The sequence below is a fragment of the Budorcas taxicolor genome, chromosome 2 (genome assembly GCF_023091745.1).
Source record: "Budorcas taxicolor isolate Tak-1 chromosome 2, Takin1.1, whole genome shotgun sequence".
Classification (NCBI taxonomy): Eukaryota; Metazoa; Chordata; class Mammalia; order Artiodactyla; family Bovidae; genus Budorcas; species Budorcas taxicolor.
Genome location: NC_068911.1, coordinates 172,036,973 through 172,058,116, shown reverse-complemented (window position 1 = coordinate 172,058,116; position 21,144 = coordinate 172,036,973). Strand labels below are relative to the sequence as shown.

General features: G+C 45.9%; 1 protein-coding gene across 1 annotated transcript in view; it reads right to left on the bottom strand.

The window, feature by feature from the left end:
• Nucleotides 1–1,751: 1,751 nt before the first annotated feature.
• Nucleotides 1,752–21,144, bottom strand: part of LOC128043355 (RH-like protein IC) — a 39,634-nt gene continuing 20,241 nt past the window's right edge. Inside the window, exons 5-10 of the mRNA XM_052635693.1 lie at nucleotides 20,357–20,523; nucleotides 19,481–19,618; nucleotides 16,532–16,665; nucleotides 10,127–10,206; nucleotides 5,392–5,465; nucleotides 1,752–1,778 (exon numbers count right to left, since the gene is read on the bottom strand). Coding sequence (XP_052491653.1) covers nucleotides 1,752–1,778; nucleotides 5,392–5,465; nucleotides 10,127–10,206; nucleotides 16,532–16,665; nucleotides 19,481–19,618; nucleotides 20,357–20,523 — 620 coding nt within the window. The remainder of the gene's footprint in view (nucleotides 1,779–5,391; nucleotides 5,466–10,126; nucleotides 10,207–16,531; nucleotides 16,666–19,480; nucleotides 19,619–20,356; nucleotides 20,524–21,144) is intronic.

The following is a 21,144-nucleotide window of genomic DNA, read 5'->3' as shown; positions in this document are numbered from 1 at the left end:
AATTCTTTCTCACTATCCTTTGTGTTTGGTTTATTAATGTATGGTTTTGGCCAAAATTCTGTAAATATTTCAGTGTAAATAGTTATTGAGGGTCTCCCTGTTGAAAGAGAGAAGTCCCATAGTCTAGCCACCAGTTTCCTCAGACGTGTCCCTTCAGTGCCACTGATTGCGGGGAAGGGCAGCGGTAATGACTCAGCCGTGACCCTGGGCCTGGTGGGACGCTGACAATCACTCCACAGCCACCATGGAAGGAAAGAGGAAGTGGATAGGGACTCGCTCTTTACTCCGGTGACTGACTCTCTTGTTGTTGGTTTGATAATAAATTGAATTCCATTTCGTTGTATCTCTGCTGAACCACTAAGCTCAAAATAGACCAAGTGAGGTTGAGGTCAATTATAATGACAAGTGTTCAGCTAGTGGGAACTCTTAGTCTGTTCCTCTTTGGAATTCTTGTATCCCCCAGGCTCCCCACTTTGACAAAATGGGAATTTTTTTCTTTAATGAGCTAGCTAACTATGTGGGTACATGTTCTTCGGAACTAAAGCTTGAAATGTTCTGTCATATTAATAAAGCTTGCAACGATCAGCAGCTGTTCATTAACCACCAAATACCTCTCAGATGGTTTGGATTGTGGTACCCTTTCTATGTCAGCCACAGTTTTCTCCCAGTGTGTATGTTTTATTTTGTCTGTTTTTTAGTTTTTGGTTACACTGTGTGGCATGTGGGATCTTAGTTCCCTGAACAGGGATCGAACCTGCACCCCCCTACATTGGAAGCACTGAGTCTTAACCACTGGACCGCCAGGGAAGTCCCTACTGTGTATGTTTTGAATGTTGCCTGGTCATCCTCTACTCAAGGAAATGACTGTATCACTGTCATCTCACCATCAAATCACTGCTTTTTAGATCCACGGGTGTGAATTGGAGGAGATCTTAGGGATTGAAGTTTACCTTCTCTTTTTACAGATAAGGGAACCCAGACCATGGTGATTTAAATGATATCTTCAGGGTCATAGGACTAGTTTTTAAATCTTGAGGCAGTCTGTCTCCACATTGGATCACAGATGTCTTCCCTACGGTTAAATTGAGGATGTGCTCAAGGAATAAGAGCTCCTTGTAAAACCACTGGAGTAAAAGCATAATGTCAGCAAGGATTAAATCTGAGTCTTCAGTTTTTCCCTGTTTTATATCAGCTGCTCTGCTGATACAGGTGAGTTAGCTTAATACTTTATTAAGCACAAGAAAGAATCTAGGAATTGTCAATAAAATTGAACCAAAACCTTAATGTCTTCCCTCATAGTTCAATCAGTAAAGAAACTGCCTGCAATGCAGGAGAACTGGGTTCGATTCCTGGGTCAGGAAGATCCTTTGGAGAAAGAAATGGCAACTTACTCCAGTACTGTCGCCTGGAGAAAACCATGGATAGACGAGCCTGGCAGGCTACAGTCCATGAGATCGCGAGAGTCAGACACGATTTAGCAACTAACCCACCACCACCATGTGTCTGTACCCAAGATGGTATTGAGAGCATCATCTTTCATGAAACTAAACATAATTATTCAAGATCATTATAAGATTATTAAGTTTTTAGTGTTTTTAGTATCAAATCTATCTCTGACCTGTCTCATTGTACATAAGGAGACTTTACTATAATAAGTGGTTGTACACACATACACACACACACACACACAAATGGGCAATGGTGAAAAGTCTTGTTTTCAAACAGGCCGTGTTTCTCTTGGATGCTTTCCCTTAATATCCAACAGCCAAACGTGGAAACTGTAAAAGGAAAGCGAACTTTTTATTACAGATAAACCCTTACACACTCAATATTGCACACATATTGATTCTGATTTGACCTTTTGAAACTTATGTTGCCCAAAATGTTACTTTATCACAAAGGTCTTATCACAAATAACCTTTACCACAAAGTTCTTTCAAAAAATCTGAGTTGGAAGACCTCTTGGGTCAATCTCATTTCATTCAGCTCTTTACATGGATCATTCATGGTCACCTGGCTTTTGTTTGAACACCTCCAGTGAAGGAGACTCGTCACCATGTAAAGTAGTTCTTTCCATAACATCTTATGGAAAAACCTGAATGAACTTAATTGGCCAACCCAATAGTGTCCTCTGTCATCCAAGGATGAGATGGGTATCCTTGGGGTTGGTGAGTGTCCCACCCTACGCAGCACCGAGCATGGTCTGGGCAATCAGTGAAGGAATGTCCTTTGTAACCTCTAGTAGTCTGCTTCTATGACATATAATAAGGGCATTTTATGATGTTTAAGATGTCTTTTTTGGATAGTTTACAAAAAAATCATTCCTGGATTTATCAGCTTGGGAAGTTCATATTCTTGTATTTCAAATGCAAGCTGTAAGTATTATCCTGCTGAATAAATGGTTCTACTCAGCTGTTAAAAAAAAAATCAGAAGATGAGGGGGGAAATAGCCGTTCTCTAGTAGCTGACCATAATACATAAGACACACACACACACGTGTCTCTGGAGCCAGACAGACACCGATTCAGCTTCCTCCTGCACCATTTACTAGCTCTGTCATTTTGGAGAAGTGACTCATCTTTAGATGGGGAGACTTATTCTTACACAGGGTTTTTGTGAGGAGAAGATCAGATAATGTTGAGAAGCATCCAGCACAGACTCGGAAACGGTAGGCTTGCAGTAAGCGATAGCTGTGAGACTGAACACATTCCATTGTGGTTGTCTAAACCCCGAGTCGTAAACGTTCATGATCAGGTGGTGGCTTGCATTAGACAGAATGTAGTCACAGATATCATGACCTTATTTGAGTTTCAGAACAACCCCCTGAGGTAGAACAAAGGTTACTCTTCTTTTAACCAGTGAGAGAAGTCAAGGTCTTGCCTACATCAGACCTTGCAGAGAGGTGACTAGAATCCAGGTCTTACTGTACCAGGGACGCACTCTGTTTCACCTGCTCCCACAGGGGCTAGTGTTAGATGGGGCCCCCCAGTTTCCCTTCATTTGTTCAGCAAGGATTTACTGCAGCTCAAATAATTGAGGTGGATATTTGTCCTATTTGTGGTATCTTCATGAGCAGAGTGCTTCATATATAATAGTTGCTCAATAAATACTTATGGAATGAATGGATAGATTAAACCAGTTTCCTGAGTCCTTTCACTGGATTACTCTGCTTCTGCTAAAGGGACAAGAGCACTTGGAGGGGCCTGGGAGAGACTGGCTGTTGGGAGAAGCCAGTGGCTATAGAGAGAAGCTGGTTCAAGATGAGGCAGATTATACACGGCCACGTGGGTGATCCCAGGATAATTACACTTGGTAAAAGAAGCCAGACGAGTACATGCCATGTGGTTCCATTTACATAAAGTTAGAGAAAAGGTAAGCTAATCCATTTCATGGCAAATAGATGGGGAAACAGTGGCTGCAGCCATGAAATTAAAAGACGCTTACTCCTTGGAAGGAAAGTTATGACCAACCTAGACAGCATATTAAAAAGCAGAGACATTACTTTGCCAACAAAGGTCCATCTAGTCAAGGCTATGGTTTTTCCAGTGGTCATGTATGGATGTGAGAGTTGGACTATAAAGAAAGCTGAGCGCTGAAGAATTGATGCTTTTGAACTTTGGTGTTGAAGACTTGAGAGTCCCTTGGACTGCAAGGAGATCCAACCAGTCCATCCTAAAGGAGACCAGTCCTGCGTATTCATTGGAAGGACTGATGTTGAAGCTGAAACTCCAATTCTTTGGCCACCTGATGCGAAGAGCTGACTCATTTGAAAAGACCCTGATGCTGGGAAAGATTGAGGGCAGGAGGTGAAGGGGACGACAGAGGATGAGATGGTTGGATGGCATCACTGACTCAATGGACATGGGTTTGGGTGGACTCTGGGAGTTGGTGATGGACAGGGAGGCCTGGCATCCTGTGGTTCATGGGGTTGCCAAGAGTCAGATACGACTGAGTGACTGAATGGAACTGAACTGAACTGAAGCTAATCCATGGGACAGAAAGCAGTTCAGTAGTTGCCTGGGGATGAAACGATGGAGTTGGGAGGGAGCAGTTTCTAAGAGGCAGGATGAAATCTTTGGTGGTGAATATGTTCTTTTCCCTCAAAACGTATTATTTATTTATTTGGCTGCATCAAGTCTTCATTGTGGCATGCAAGATCTTCGTTGTATATGCGAGATCTTTCACTGTGGCGCACAGCTCTTAATTGTGGCGCACAGCTCTTAACTGTGGAACGCAGCTCTTAATTGTGGCACGCTGCCTCTCTAGTTGTGGCAGGAGGGCTCAGTAGTCGCAGCACATGGGCTTAGCTGCCCCGGGACATGTGGGATCTTAGTTCCCTGACCAACAGTTGAACCAGTACCCGCTGCATTGGTTAGGTAGATTCTTAACCACTGGATCGCTAGGCAAGTCCCGACACATATGTTCTTACTCGATTTGGTCATGGTTTCAGGGGTGTATAAATATGTTTAAAGATATCAAATTATATACTTAATATGTGCAGTTTGTTGTCAAGAATGCCTCCAGAAAGCTGTTTCAAGAGGAAGAGGAGCACAGAGATAAAGGAAAAGGAGAAGAGGTGGGTTTTCTCTGTAGGTTCTCTCAGTTTGGCCCCTACAGACCTGAATACCAAGGTCCATAGTAAGGCTGGTTCTGTGTCCCCCTAGTGGTCAGTATCTTGGCCTGCTGGGTGAGAAAGCCAACCTCAGCATCAGCTGGAAGATTACCTAAGGCAACACACATATCAAAGTACTTGGTGAACTGCGAGTGCAGGTCAAAGGGAGGAAGGCAGTGGGGTCTCAGGGAATGAGCCTGACCTTCTTCCTAGCCCTACAATGTCACCTAGACTGTCAGTGGTCGCTGAATTATTTGAGCTGTATGTCTCTTGACTCACTGACCCCAGATCCCTATACTACAAGTTTTCTCGTGTCCACCGGCTGTAATTTACCCCGCTCTTCCTCTCAGAACTTAGACAGTCATGACTCCGCTCGGAAGTCTAGCAAATGAGGGGACTGGACTTGCTGGCCCCTGCGGGCCTTCTGGCGTTTGCAATGCAGGATTCTATCACCTTCATGTCGAACTATTAGCGCACTTTGGTGACTCCAGATGGGGAGGAGACGTGGCCAGTGTCAGTTCCCACATCCCTGACCCTCAGTGACTTTGAGGCATCAGGGAAATGGGAACATCTACTACCTCTCCACCCCCCACCAACACACACACACACGCGCACGCGCACACGTATCATGGATTTGCTTCTTCTCCAGTGCTCCTTACTTCATTTTCATTTGTTTTTTACTTTACTCTCCATAAACACCAAGTTAACATACATACCCCAGGTATCTTTTTAAGTCCATTCACTCCAAACTTATGACATTAATAGGTTAAAAATCTTACCTTCCAGAAAGATTGGTCATCAAAGTAGTGAACCTTGTGAGTTGATTTCCATATGTTGAGGTTTAAGAGCAAACCTGTTTAAGTTCATAAATAAATGTTACACATTTAGAGGATTGCATTTATCTCAAAGTTAATCAGACTATCTTATCTCACCTATGATAACTCAACAAAAATCCTTTTATCTTCCACAACCAGGAGATAGACACACTGAAGCACTGTCCTTTCTGGACCAGTTTAATTAATTCTATAGAGATCTTTTAAAAGGAACTGGTAAGAACAATTGTAATGTCTGCTGCTGCTGCTAAGTCACTTCAGTCGTGTCCGACTCTGTGTGACCCCAGAGACGGCAGCCCACCAGGCTCCCCTGTCCCTGGGATTCTCCAGGCAAGAACACTGGAGTGGGTTGCCGTTTCCTTCTCCAATGCAGGAAAGTGAAAAGTGAAAGTGAGGTCGCTCAGTCGTGTCCGACCCTCAGCGACCCCGTGGACTGCAGCCTTCCAGGCTACTCCGTCCATGGGATTCTCCAGGCAAGAGTACTGGAGTGGGGTGCCATTGCCTTCTCCTTGTAATATCTAATTCATGACTAAACTTAGAAAATGAAGCTAGATCTTGCACTGTGTCTGTCTAAATATGTCTTGGTATATCTTTGTCTCTGGGTAGTATTTTTGATGTTAATTTGTAAATAAGCTCTATTTATTTGGCTTAAAAAAAGGTAAGCGCTTACAAATCAAATAATTCTAAATTAAACAATAAATTCCAGGTTCATGTGAACTGGGAAATATTTAGTATTAAATACCTGATATTAATGTTTGTTTGTTGATCTATCTAATATAGACATGTCTTAGAGTAATTAGACTGCCCTCGTGATTTCCCTGGTGGCTCAGATGGTAAAGCATCTGTCTACAATGCAGGAGACTTGGGTTCTATCCCTGGGTTGGGAAGTTCCCTGGAGAAGGAAATGGCAACCCACTAGAAAATCCCATGGACGGAGGAGCCTGGTGTCCACGGGGTCGCAAAGAGCTGGACACGACTGAGCGACTTCACTTCACTTTAAGAACAATTACATCCAAAGGATTTAGATACACTGAGAGGTGTATGATAGTCATGGATCTAACACGCTTCCCGAGACAGAGAAGAAGGACCCTGTTGGACAAAGCCCCACTTGAAAGCTGATTCATTTAAACACAAGAGCTACCATGGAGAGCGACTCAAACAGCCACCCTTGCAGGTTCATCCTCCCTGGTTCCAAGAAAGTCACAGCGACCTCAGCTCCAGATTCCACTGGTTAGGAGAGCAGGTAATAACATGTGCTCCTGTGCTTGTTCTGGTCAGCCATCCCACCTCTGCCCAGAGAGCTAGGGCCCTATGCATTCCCCCAGCTGCTCAGAGTGGCATTTCCAGCACATAAAGTCGTGCTTACCTTTCATGTGAAGCAGGGAAATGCCATTGATAGACTTATCTGTGTATTTTTAATGATAATCCATCCCAATGTATTAAATAGTAAGATTAACAAGAGTAGGCATGTGCTCATTCACACTTGCCTATTACAGTGTGTGCCTTTAACTGATATTGGCATGGAGAGTGTAACCGACACACCTCATTTAGCTAGAATTACTCATAAATGAACCTCTGTTGCCTACATATATTTTTCAGGTAGTTGAGGCTTACTCATCACTGATGAAAATCCATCTAAAATATATTTTCTTGTCTTGTGAGACAACACTGGACACAATTAGACTTTTTTAAAAAATTAGAGTTGTTGACAGGAATATCCATTTATCAAAGGCACTATATAATGTGGAGAAGGGCCACAGCTGCTGAAAGTTACCGGCCTGTTCTCTGGCAGCCCAAGCTTCTCATGTTCTTGTGTCTGGTTTTAAGAATTTACTTTCTCCTTCTAGGCTCTTTGCTCTCACTGCTCACTTCTACCAGTGTGTCTTACCTCTGGAAACCTAACTCTAATCTGCTATTTTTAATCTGCCTGAACTGGGAAAACCCTTAACCATGCTTGATAAGATGGTTTCTTTTTATTCTCTCTCTCTCTGTCTTTTGGCTGTACCACAAAGCATGTGAGATCCTACTTCCCTGACCAGGGATGGAACCTGTGCCCCTGGAGTGGAGACACAGAGTCTTATCCATTGGACCACCAGGGAAGTCGCCAAGATTGTTTCTTACCTAAGTGCCTATAGGAGGGCTTCACAGAAAGGAGTCTCTTCATGGGTAAAATGCTTGATTTTAGGGGGTCAATTTGGTGCCATCCTGGCTTTTTGGAGGCCTCTTTCCCCTTACATTGTCCAAGTAAATTTTTTTTTAAATTTGGGGAAATATTAGGGAATGTCTTTGTGGTGCACAACACATGGGAAGGCTGTCTTTTTCTTTTTTTGGCCAAGTGGCTTGCAGGATCTTAGTTCCCCGACCAGGGATTGAACCTGAGATGCTGAAGTGGAAGTGCAGAGTCCTAACCACTGGGCCACCAGGGAAATCCCGTCCAAGCACTTTTTAATCACCAGTTTCCTCAAGCAGAAAGCAACATGTAAAGATGAAAGCTCATTGTTCTTAACTCTCAAAGGAATAATAGGAGTGTATTCTCTTTCTTGATCTCAGTGAAGCATGGGAAGCCCTCTGAGTTGCTTTACAAGGCAGGACCACTCAGTGTCGTTTGTCTACGCTGCTGACAGTGGCGAATGGCATGAGGGCCCAGGTGTGGGACTGCCAAACAAAATGCAGGATGCTCAGTTCATTCTGAATTCTGAGTTGGGTGCCTTGTGTTTTCACTTGTTAAATCTGGCAACTCTCTTCAGGGTTGGACTGCCACCACCAATAGAATGTAAACTTAGGGCAGGAGGCCTTGTTCTCATCTGTGTTTAATCAGTCATCTCAGACTCTGTTGAAAGCTGAGGCCAATTGGTACATTAAAGCAATTCTAGCCAATCTCATTCTTGAAAATTCCAGAAAGTACTTTCGGGACTTTCCTGGTAGTCCAGTGGTTAAGACTCTGTGCTTCCAATGCAGGGAATGTGGCTTCCATCCCTGGTCAGGGAACTGAGACTCCACATGCCATTGCTGTTCAGTCACTAAGTCATGTCTGACTCTTTGTCACCCCATGGACTGCAGTATGCCAGGCTTTCCTGTCCTTCACTATTTCCCAAAGTTTGCCCAAACTCATGTCCATTGAGTCACTGATGCCATCCAACCATGCCGTGTGGCCCAAAAAAAGTACTATCATACATGTTTTAGAGCTGAAAGGATGCCAAATGATTAGTTACTATAATCCATCCACTTTACAGAAAGCCAGCCAATGCCCAGTGCACACCATTCACCCAAGGTCACACCATTCTTTAGTGTCTGCTTTGGCTATTTTGTCTCTTATTTGGCATTCACTCCCTGCTTAGAGACACAATATGTGAGAGTCTAACCAAGAAAAGAAATTTACCTGTAGAATAACAGTGAGCAATTCTGGACAGAATGCATGTTTTCATCTTGCGTGCAAGTAAGACAGGCAGATTGATGTCTCCTGAAGATTCTTCTGGGACTTCCCTGGTGGGCCAGTGGTTAGGACTCTGCACTTCCAGTTTGATCCCTGGTCAGGGAACTAGATCCCACATGCCATATGTGTTTTGGGGGCTTCCCTGGTGGCTCAGATGATAAAGAATCTGTCTGCAATGTGGGAGACCCGGGTTTGATCCCTGGGTCAGGAAGAACTCCTGGTGAAGGGAATGGCAACCCACAGTATTCTTGCCTGGAGAATCCCATGGACAGAGGAGCCTGGTGGGCTACAGTCCACAGGGTTGCAAAGATTTGGGCATGACTGAGCGACCCTCACAGTCACATTCACAAGATTCTTTGCTCTTCTGTCACATTGCAGAAGTAAAAACGTACTTCAGTCCTCTGCCTACAGATCTCTAATGGCCTCCCATCTTCAGAATGATCTGGCGCCTTGCTGCTGCTCTGCCTCCAGCCCCTCCCCTCTCCCCACCTCTCCAGCTACATCAGCTACGCTGACATCCTTGCTATTCCCCGAACAGGCAAAGGATGCTCCTGCCTCAGTGCCTCTGGCCTTGCTGTCCCTTTTCATGGAAAGTTCTTCTCCCAAATAAATAAGCAGTATGTCTCCCTCCTTCTTTGCAGTCAAGTCCTTGCTTAAAGGTCAACTTCTTAGATAGGACTTCCTTACTACCCTTCCTAAAGAGCACCCCACTCTCGCCATGACTCTGCATTTCCCTACCCTGATTTATTTCTCTTCGTAGTGCTTATCACCATCTGATGTATCATATTTTTTCCTGTTTATGGTGAAAACTCCCTCTCCACCTAGAATATCAACTCAGTGTGACCAGGGAATTTGGTTTGTTCACTGCTGTGTCCGTGTACCTGGTCTATTTGCTGAACAAAATAGCAGTTTAGGTGTTATCAGGGAATAAAAGGTAAGCTGTGTAAGCCTCAGGGTTTCCTTAGTCTTCTGTACAAAATTCAGTGAAATCACCAGTCCTGGGCTCAAGAGGCTACAGTGTTCAGGTGACCTCTGAGGGCCTTCCCGATTCTGAAATGTTGTGATTCTGTGTTCATTTGTTTTTTTAAATCAAGATATGAGACCTTCACCTCAGTTGGCTGGAGCTGAAGGAGGTGGGTTCATGGGGAAGGAGATGGACACATACATGTACAACCATGGGGCAGCTGCAATCTCGGCCCAGACTCTGCACCCTGAACAATGGTGGAAGAAGGGTGGTCTCACACTGACCTGTCAAGAGACCAGAGATCACACCCATGATGATGGTGAAGCCCAATGTCCCGACGTTGATGAGTACCTGGTAGCCACGCCTAGAAATGACAAAGCAGATGTGGTCACATTTGAGCATCAGGCTGCAAAGGTCACTGGGGACCAAAAGGATTATGTGCATCAGTAGTGACGCTGTCAGCAAGGGCCGCCAGGAGAACGAATGTCGCCTCCCCAGGCAGTACCTTCCCATCACTCTCCTGCAAAGCTGCTCAGACACGCAGAAGGGGAAGAAGGGATTTCAAGATCCTCTTTGGCTTACTTTAGTTCATGGATAATGAACTAGACCAGAAGTCAGAAAACCCAAGGTCAAGTCCCAGTTCTGTCACTAGCTGTGTGACCCTAGGCACTTAACCTTGGAGTCCTGAGTTTCCTCATTAGGCAATTAAAGATAAAGGTTTTATGTCTCTCAGGGCAAGAAAAAGAAAGGTTTTATGTCTAAGTAGGCAAAAGAAACTGAACAGACATTTCCAAAGAGGAGGTATTCAAATGCTTAAGTAGTCATCAAGGAAATGAAAATTAAAACAGTAAGTCTGATGTCTAAATTATATATTAGGTAAAGGAAGCTCTCAGTTTCTACTGTATAAACCACAATAGAAAACTGAAAGTATCCACTGAAGCAGATTGCATGAAAACTGTATGATCCAACAGCTCAACTTCTAGGCATATACTCAACAGAAATGCATTTGTAGGTTCAAAAAAAAAGTGCTGGAACATTCATAACAACAATACTAGCTCCATACTAGAAACTACCCAAATGCTCATCGACAATGGGTAAATCGTGCTGTGTTCATATAATGGAACTCTGTTCTATGTTTTCTTAAATTTTGTATTTACCACTCATTTATTGCAGGGCCAAACTAAGTGTCAACATTGTTTACCTTGATCTCTCATAAGTCAACTTTCATTACAAGCCCCCAACTGCAAGCTCTAACATTTGTGTTTTCACTTTCGGCCTAGAGGGGACATCCCTGTGTCCCTCCCCTGCCACTCTAGTCCTAAAGACATAGTCTCTGCTCCCGTCTCTCTCTAGTGCCTCGTCCCTGCGTGTGGTAAGCTTTCACGTGTCCCTGCATGGTATGCCATGCCTCTCATTTCCATGGCAATTGGAACACTGAAGTTTCCGTTCAATGACGTTGGCCTCTCCATGTTGTCATTCAGCTGCCTTTATCAGTTAAGCCCAAGCACAAATCAATGCTATACTGCAATGAGAATGAACAATCTACAGAGATACTCAATGACATGGATGGATCTCACAACTTCAAAGGTGAGTAAAAGAAGCCAAGAAGAACACAAGACCAGACCTCCTGTATGATTTTATGCATTTAAAGGACAAAACCAGGCGAGACTGCTGCTCTTAGAAGTCAGGTTAGTGGTTGCCCTGGGACAGGACACAGATTTCTGTGTGCTGGTTATCGGCCGTGTCAGAAGTCATTAAGTGGTATTCTTATGATACATTTTTTAAAATGTTTGTTTCTCTATTTCGGCTGTGCTGGGGCTTTGGTGCTACGGGGGCTTTTCCCTAGCTGCGGCGAGTGGAGGCTGCTCTCTGGTTGCAGTATGCGGGCTTCCATAGCAGTGGCTTCTCTTTTGCGGAGCATGGGCTCTAGCGTGCTGGCTTAATAGCTGCGGAGCACAGGCTTAGCTGTTCTGTGCCGTGTGGGATCTTCCTGGACCAGGGATGGAGCCTGTGCCTCCTGCATTGGCAGCTGGATTCTTTACCACTGGACCATCAGGGAAGCCAACCCTTATGATACTTGACTATTCTGGAAGTAGACTGTATTACAAGCAAAAAGTTTCTTAAAAAAGCAGTAAGTGGTAGAATAAAAGCAAGAAGCCAGTCACTCAGTCGTGATGACTCTTTGCGACCCCATGGAATAGTCCGTGGAATTCTTCAGGCCAGAATACTGGAGTGAGTAGACATTCCCTTCTCCGGGTGATCTTCCTGACCCAGGAATCGAACCAGGGTCTCCTGCATTGCACGTAGGATAAAGGCTAAGCCCAAATCTGCTACTTACAACCCAAATTCGCTCTACCCTGCTGCCATCTGAGAGTAGAAATGGATGAGGCAGAAATGGCTGTGTTAACATTCCCCACGCAGGGTGGGCTCCTTGTGCCAGGGCTTCAGCCTCTACGGTTTACCGCCTGAAAGTCTCTCTTTCACAAATGGGAGGTGCAGGTTAGGAAAGTGAACCAAGGGTCCCATTGCCATGTGGCTTGGAATGGGTGTTTCTAGGGATTCAAACCAGGCAGTTCAGTCTACCCACAAAAGTGGCCAAATGTCAGCATCGGTGGGCTCCCTTCTCAGATTTGGCCAGATCTGCATTCCAGGGCTGCTATTATTTATTCATTTGATTATGGCCACGCTGGGTCTTCATTGCTGAGTGTGGGCTTCATCTAGCTGTGGCAAGCGGGGGCTGCTCTCTAGCTGTGGTGTTCAAGCCTCTCGTCGCAGTGGCTTCTCTTGTGGCGGAGCACGGGCTCTAGAGTGCAAGGCCTCAGCAGCTGCAGCTCCTGGGCTCTAGAGCACAGGCTCAGTAGTTGTGGCGCTCGGGCTTAGTGACCACCTAGCATGGGGATTTTATCTCCTGCCTTGGCAGGCGGATTCTTTACTCCTGGACCACCAGGGAAGTCCCAGGGATACTATTTTGTTTTTAATATTTTTCTTTAAAGTAAAGTTGCTCAGTCGTGTCTGACTCTTTGCAATCCCACGGACTATAGCCTACCAGGCTCTTCCGTCCATAAGATTTTCCAGGCAAGAGTACTGGAGTGGGTTGGCATTTCCTTCTCCAGGGGATCTTCCCGACCCAGGGATCGAACCTAGGTCTTCCATGTTGCAGGCAGACGCTTTACCATCTGAGCCACCAGGGAAGCCCATATATTTTTCTTTAAGTAAACTTAAAAAAATTTTTTTAAATAAACCTATTTAAAAGGAACTTTGTGTCACTAGCTTAAAAGAAGAGAAATAGGAGGTAACCAAGATACAATGAAAAAAAAAATATTGCTTTAATCTCCTTTAGATGCAGCAGCTGGGGCAAATCTCAGACTGAGGTTTCCTCTGCTGCTGTTGAAGTTGGAGGTCAGTGAGGGTAGGAAGAGCGTGGAGACACTCAGCCCTAAGGGGAGCCTTTTCCCCTGATTAATCAACAAATTGCATGAGAACTGCAAAAGGGCGCCTTCACTCTGATCCGGTGCTCTTCCAGTGTGTCTTCACACCACTTAAAATCCCACAATTTGTGAAAAACGCTCCATCCAGGCTCTAAGCACAGCATCTGACTCATTTACACTCACTCACCCGAATAGGGAAATGGGCAAATACTGTTCGTGGAATGAATGAAGAGTCATTCTTTGGAATGACGTGTCCAATGACACAGAGCTACTAAAGCAGCCGACCCACACTCCCTGGGAAGTGCTCTGACGACCAGCTCAGTCCTCTTGCCATCTTTCCGTTAAGTCCAGATGCTCCTCTTACAGAGGCAGCAGTGTCAGTAACTATCGTAAAGAAAGGGGCCGTGTGTTGAGCGTTTACTACGTGCCAAGCACTGTCCTGAGCCCTTTCTTGTAAGAAAGTGAAAGTGTCAGTTGCCCAGTGGTGTCTGACTCTTTGTGACCCCATGGACTGTAGCCCACCAGGCTCCTCTGTCCACGGGACTCTCCAGGCAAGAATCCTGGAGTGAGCTGCCATTTCCTCCTGGAATTGAATGCAAGTCTTCTACATTGTAGGCAGATTTTTTACTGTCTGAGCCACTAGGGAAGCCTTTGAACCCTTTCTTTTATGTTGCTGAATCTTCACAGCAGCCCTGGGACATGCATCTTATCATCCTATTTTACAGTTAGAAAACTGAGACTTTAGAGAGAGTTTGAATACCTTGCCCAAAGTCACACAACTGTTAAGTGTGACATTGCTCTATTTGTCCCCGAGGCCTGTGCCCTTTACTTCCAGCAGACCAGAGGCCACCCCGAGAGAGGTCATTGCTGTCACTGTGCCCTCCCCTTTGCCAAGTTCCTGCAGAGGAGAGAAAACTAATACTTGGTCCTCAGCTATCTCATCCTGACGAGACTTGACTTGGAGATGGTGCTGGAGTCAGGCTCACGCAGACTCACAGGACGACAGCTCTCATCTCCTCTCAACTCCATGTTTGGGAGTATCACTTTGATGGCTTGAAATCAGCCATGGAGAGAGTATTGGCACCAGGGAAGTCAGTAAATGCTCTAAGTCAGGGCTTAGTTTCACCAGAAGGCCAGCCGTTAATCCTTTAGCAGCGGATTGGCAGTTTGTTTTGCTTTGTTTCTGTTTTTTGCTGTAGGCCAATAGTTCCTGAACCTGAACTTGCAGGAGAAGCACATATAGGACTTGAGAAAACAGACTGCTGGGTCCCGCCGCCAGGTTTCTAATTGTGTGGGTCTGGGGTAGGGGGGGATTTGCATTTTTAACAAGTCCCAGGAGATACTGTTGCTGTTGAGAACCACTGTTCTGGGAGAGCCAGAGAATCACAGAATTCGGGGGAGGGGAGGGGACAGCAAGTGATCCAGAAGTTCCAGGTCAGCAGCCCACGAACAGAATTTGGTCCACACGTTGTTTCTAATGGGGAATTTCCCTGTAGCCAAGATGGTAAGGAATCTGCCTGCAATGCAGGAGACCCAGGTAGGATCCCTGGGTCGGGAAGATCCCCTGGAGAAGGAAATGGCAACCCACTCCAGTATCCTTGCCTGGAGAATTTCATGGACAGAGGAGCCTGGCAGGCTACAGTCCATGGGGTTGCAAAGAGTTGGACATGACTGAGGCGACTTAGCACGCACGTGTTTCTAATGATTTTGAATCTTTTGCCAGTACTTGGGGGAGTATGTGCATAACTCTGGATTTCTGCCTTCTCTTAAAAAGTCATTAGATCTGGCAATCCTGATCCCAAGTCTCTGGATGGTTTAAGCTGCTGGGCACTGGGAACAAATGCCCATGGTTTCCTCCCCCTGCTGGTCTCATTTTTAACCTTACCTGTCTGGCCCCTACAGGCATCTGAGTGTAGGACCCTGCTAGATTAACCTGTTGTTTTACAGAGGGGGACTCAGGGCCCCGGAGAGAGGAAAGAGATTGCCGACAGTCACACAGTTATTAAAACAGCGGCAGGAACACCTTTGGAGTCCGTCACTGAGATGCCTTGCTTCACATATACCATCCTCTTCTCATCCCCAAATGGGATACTCCTCATCCCTAAGCAGCTCAAGGATGTATGTCTCATTTGCTCATAGATGATTCCTATAATCTGGGGCTATGGCTATCTCTGTTGTTGGAATTATAAGGAACCTAGCTCTCCATGATTTCTCTGAGATGCTTCCAAACACAATTTCTCATCACCCTCCACTGGTGATCACCACCTCGACAGCCAGCTTCCAGCCACGTGACTTCAGACAGCTAACTCCCCCAAGGTATCAATTCTTAGGGAAAACTAATAACACCTCACCAGGTAGTTGTGAGGATTAAATAAGATGATGCACTTAATGATTTTAGCTTAATGCCTAGCACTTAGAAAGCAGTCAATAAATAGTACTGATTGTCATCAGTAATTTTATTGTTGTTATCACTATATGGGTTCATCTGGAAAAATCTATTCCTGTATCATGCCCAAGTCACTCTTTCATTATGTGTGAGCCACATTCAGAAGATAAACAAGCTCAAAAGAAAAACCCAGAAAGCGAGAACAAGATGATAACAACTTTCAGAAAACTATGGTCAGAGTTCTGATCATTGCTGTCTATTGCCTGGGGGGCATAGGACCTGATTCTGGTCCCAGGGACTTACATTCCTACCTTACGATTGAGACATTAACCACACCCTTTCCCTCTCTGGGTCTCAGGGATGAGCAGTATTCAGCATTTTCCTACATGAACATATTACATATCATATCCTTTTAACCACACAGTGCCTAGCTTCCAATACCCCTATGCGGGGAAGTACTATCATTATCTTCATTTGCCATGGGGAGACAGAGGCTCAGAGAGGTTAGGTAGCATGGCCCAGGTCAAGACCTCATGGTTATTTCACCACCACCTAAATCACCAGGGGCCGAAAAATGGACTCAGTTGGTTTGGGCCTGACTGCCTCCTCTGTCTTCATTTGGGGAGGCCTCAGGACTATCAGCTTTTCCTCTCACTTAAGCTAACTGCTTTAGAAAGAAGTGACCTGGACAGGTGATAAGTCCATACAAAGTGGGGACTTATCTGGAATTTTGGAATAAATTGGCCAACAGATATTCACTGAGGCTTTCTGACTGCCTGGCCCTGAGTGTATGCCCCTCACTCCCAGCCAAGGACTCTGGACATGCTCCTTCCTGAGATGGATGGGGTGATAGGGGGCTGAGCCAAGTGACCCACGTGGACTTATCGATTCCCTGGGCCTGAAGCGCCATCAGCACGATGTTGACGATCCCTCCAAGCAGACCCGGCAAGCCGAAGGTGTAGTGCACGCCGTAGGTGTCGTGGAGTTCCAGCGTTTGCTGAAGACACGCCTGGGGACAAACACCATCATCAGCAGAGCGACATGTGGGACTGCCACACCGTCCCCACCCTTTCCCAGACCCTCGGCATCCAGGGCATCCAGGGGGCGTGGGCATTAGGGCTCAACTAAATAAGTACGTCACAATTTGCATGTGTACTCACAGCATCTGGGCAGCTCATCCAAATGCAGAGTTGGATTTAGTAGGTCTGGGGCCTGTGATTCTACACTTCTAACAAAGTCCTGGGTAATGCCAGTGCTGCCGGCCATGGTCCACACTGCTCCCATTTGGGGCTGTGTTGGGGGAACTCAGCTGGTAAAGAATCCGCCTGCAATGCAGGAGACCCCGGCTCGATTCCTAGGTCAGGAAGATCCCCTGGAGAAGGCATAGGCTACCCACTCCAGTATTCTTGGGCTTCCCTTGTGGCTCAGCTGGTAAAGAATTGCCTGCAATGCCGGAGAGCTAGGTTCGATCCCTGGGTTGGAAAGATCCCCTGGAGAAGGGAATGGCTACCCACTCCAGTGTTCTGGCCTGGAGAATTCCATGGACTATACAGTCCATGGGGTCGCAAAGAGTTGGACATGACTGAGCGACTTTCACTTTCACTTTCTTTCACTGAGGGGCCCTCCTGTGCATTACAGGAGGTTCAGCAGCATCCTTGGCCTATACCTTCTAGATGCCAGAAGCAGTCCTTTCCCAAGTATATCCACCAAAACTGTCTCCAGACATTATCCATGTCCCCATTGGTTGACTGAAACCCACTTGTCCAGCCCAAACTTAACTCCATTCAAGAGACTACATGGCTGATTGAAAGGTAAGAAGCTGACCACTCGAGTCCCAGTCAGCACTCCTTCCACTTCATCATTTGACCTCCCAGCTGGCCGTGAGCCAACAGATGTGGATGCCAATGCAAATTTTAAAATGAATCTGTTTATTTGGCTGCACTGGGTCTTGGTTCCAGCACACAGGATCTTCCACTGTGGCACACGGACACTAGTGGTGTGCAGGCTCAGTAGTGTGACACACACAGGCTTAGCTGCCCTGCAGCACATGGGGTCTTAGTTCCCAGACCTCAGATTGAACCCATGACCTGTGCATTGGAAGGTGGAATCTTAACCACTGGATCACCAGGAAAGGCCTCCAATGCAAATTTTATCAGGCTAGTTCCCTCCTCAGAATCTTCATTGTGTTCAGATTAACAATTCAGACTCTTCAGCTCCCCCAGGAGGTGTTCCTGAGCACCAGCCGTCTCTCAAAGCTCCGGTGAGAGACACACTCCCTGATGAACTTGATGCTTAACATCTTTCTGTTTCTTGATTGGGTCACATTCTCTTCTCACCACTGAGCCTTTGGACATTTCCCACTTCTTTCCCTGGTGAATATTAGTTTCCTGTCAATGCTTAGCTGAGATGTCCTCTACCCTGGGAAGCATTTCCTGACCCATCTCAGGCCAGCTTAGATGTGCTCTAGTAGCAGTTCTTAAACTGTGCTGTGTTTATTTGTCCATTTTCTTCACTACATTATAGCTTGGGACACAGGATAACTGTTAAATGTGTTGAGCAAATGAATGAAAAAAAATCAGTGAATCATCTTTGAATCCTTCCCCTGGTGATAGAATCAAGCAACCTGAGGCACAGAGAAAATGATGGACACTGAGCCTGATGATAACTCATGATACATGAGTTTTGGCCACACCTTATAGCTTGTGGGATCTTAGTTCCCCAACCAGGGATTGAACCAGGCCCTTGGCAGTCAAAGTTTGGAGTTTGAACCACTGGATTTCTAGGAAATTCCTGTGATACATGTTTGGCTGTGCACATCTTACTTTTATCAGAGGGCCTCAAAGTCACAGGAGATAAAAGATGTGTGTTTCCACTTCAAAGATGAAAAGCAGACTGCTCCATCTGTGGTCAGATTGAGCTGTTGGTAAATTCTTCCCTATTTGGGATTGAAACTGCCTCCCTCAATATTCACGGTTCATTCAAATTCAGCTTCTTGTGTCAACCAAGAATCTATTCCCTCTTCCTCCATCAAGTCTTCAAACCTACGAAGATTTGTTGCTCTTAAATATTTCTCTTGGAAGTGTGTTGTAACAAATGGGCTATGATGGAGCAGTGTGATCTTATCTGTCGAATATTGAAGGAGGATAAATCCATCCGCTCAGAAGAAGAACTAAACAATCAGAAGTGAAGATGACCTGGATAATCAACCCAGCATCCCTCTTTTGGGTGCTGCCTTTCCCACCCCCCTTCACATGGTTCATGGACAAAAGCTGTATATGTATCACGTGCCCTATCTCCCACCCCTGCCAAAGATGGACACATTATCCAAGTTAGACCAATGAATCCCTTCTCCAAAGAACTTGCAATTAGTACGAAGAAATTTCACCTGGCTGCCTTCTTGAAGAGAAAGATGACATTCCACCATGTGGAGGAGAAGAGGAAGGAAGAGTGAAAAGAAAACAGATGTTCAGGAAAAGCAAAAAGTGTTGTGGGCTCCCCACAACACTCCCACCGCTGGTGCCAGTCATGCCTGGGCTCCCAACAGCATTCCTATCCTTGGGTTCAGCGGTGTCCCAGTAGCCTTATAACAAATCCCCCTTATTCCTGAGCAAGCTTGAATAGGTTCTGTTACTTGCTCCCCAGATCTTAGCAAAAGCACCATCCAACTTGGACGGGTCCCTCACCCAAGCTCTGAAGCTAAATTGAGGAGCTGCCCGCCAGTGCCTAATGCAGCCCATGGCAATACGTGATGGCCCACCATGGTCTAGGGGCCTGGACCTTGGCGTAAGGCCAAAGCAGCAGGTATTAGTTGCCCAGCTCCTTACCTGCAGGTATTTGACTCCCCCGATGGAGATCATCCCAGCCAGAAATCCCAGCACCATGGCAAGCCAAGGATAATGGATCAGGTTAGAAGGGGCGCCCACAACCACACCTCCTGCCAGCACTGCATTGTGGATGTGAGTCTGCAAAGGAATAGCTTGTGGGTGAATGGAGTAAGCTAGAGGGCAGCATCTCCCTAAGTTACTCGGTAAGCTGATAGCAAGACAACACTATAAGATCCTCCCTGCATCTCCAGTCCTGAAACCAGCCCCTCCCCTCTGCTGAGACTCCATCAGTGGTCTTATCTCACCCCATGTCTCGGGCTCAGGGAGCAGTCCTGAGTCCTCCCTGATCGGGAGTCATTTAGATTGAAAGCACGGTTACTCAATAGCCTAGCCATGCTCTCACACTTAGTTGCGATGTATCCTTGGGTGCTTAGCCATTCAGGGCTTTAACTTTGTCACCAGAAAAAGGGAGCTTTGATTGTGACTGTTGTTGCTTAGTTGCTGAGTCACGTCTGACTATTTTGCAACCCCATCGACTACAGAGGAGCCCGGGCTCCTCTGTCCATGTGATTTTCCAGGCAAGAAATACTGGAGTGGGTTGCCATTTCCTTCTCCAAGGGATCTTCCCGACTCAGGGACTGAACCCACATCTCTGGAATTGGCAGACAGATTCTTCACCACTGAGACACCAGGGAAGCCCTTTGATTGTACCTACTGCTATGGCTATTGTAAGAATTAAGTGAATTAAGAATTATGTAAAACTCTGAGCCCAATGCTGAAAAAGAACATGAGTAAATGCCCCCCAAAATAGAAGCTAATGAATGACTATGGCCTAGAAGACCCAAGTGTTGCCCAAGGGCCAGCCCCTCTCCTCACCATATTGATCTTCCCTTTAGGATGAACCAAGGCTGACATTAAGATGGCGGTCACTGTGCTAACCGCCAGGGCGTAGTAGGTGTTGAACACGGCCATCTTTCTTTCCTCTGCAATGTCCAGCAGAGCAGAGTTGAAACTCGGCCAGAACATCCACAAGAAGAGGGTGCCTGCGGACCAGAAATGGTCAGTGGCCAGAACCAGCATTCCTGCTCCAAAGCCTCAGCCTCAGGGGACTTCAGACAGGAGGCTCCCAGACCTGGCCAGTCTCATCTCTGCTACTTTCTTGCTCATCAACTTTGGACAAATCTGGTCTCCTCTCTGAATTCTTAAGTCGGCAGGGCCCAGCTAACATACTTTATGGGCAAGGAAAAGTAAGGCCCAGAGAGTTGAAATCACCAAAACCCAAGCCTCCTGACTCTAGCCTATGATGGCCACATGCTTATTTTTTAAAAAATTAATGGAACTCTTCCACTTGGCCCCATGTCCTGGTATTCAGCTGCCTGCTGGCAGTCTCACTGCCTGATTTCCTTCCTCTAAGCCTCTCCTAGCCTTTAAGTTCATCACTTTTACTGAAACCCTTCAAATTAGACATTATTACTTCTCTCTTCCAGCTCCCATTCTTTCCTCCACTCCCAAGTCTGCCTTTTTTCATCCATCCAATTCCTTTCTTTAAGTTAAGGACAAAAGGATTGGATAATCTAATCTTATTTATTTATTTTTAAATTTAAATTTGGCTGCATCAGGTCTTAGTTGGGGCATGTGGGATCTTGGTTCCCCAACCAGCAATT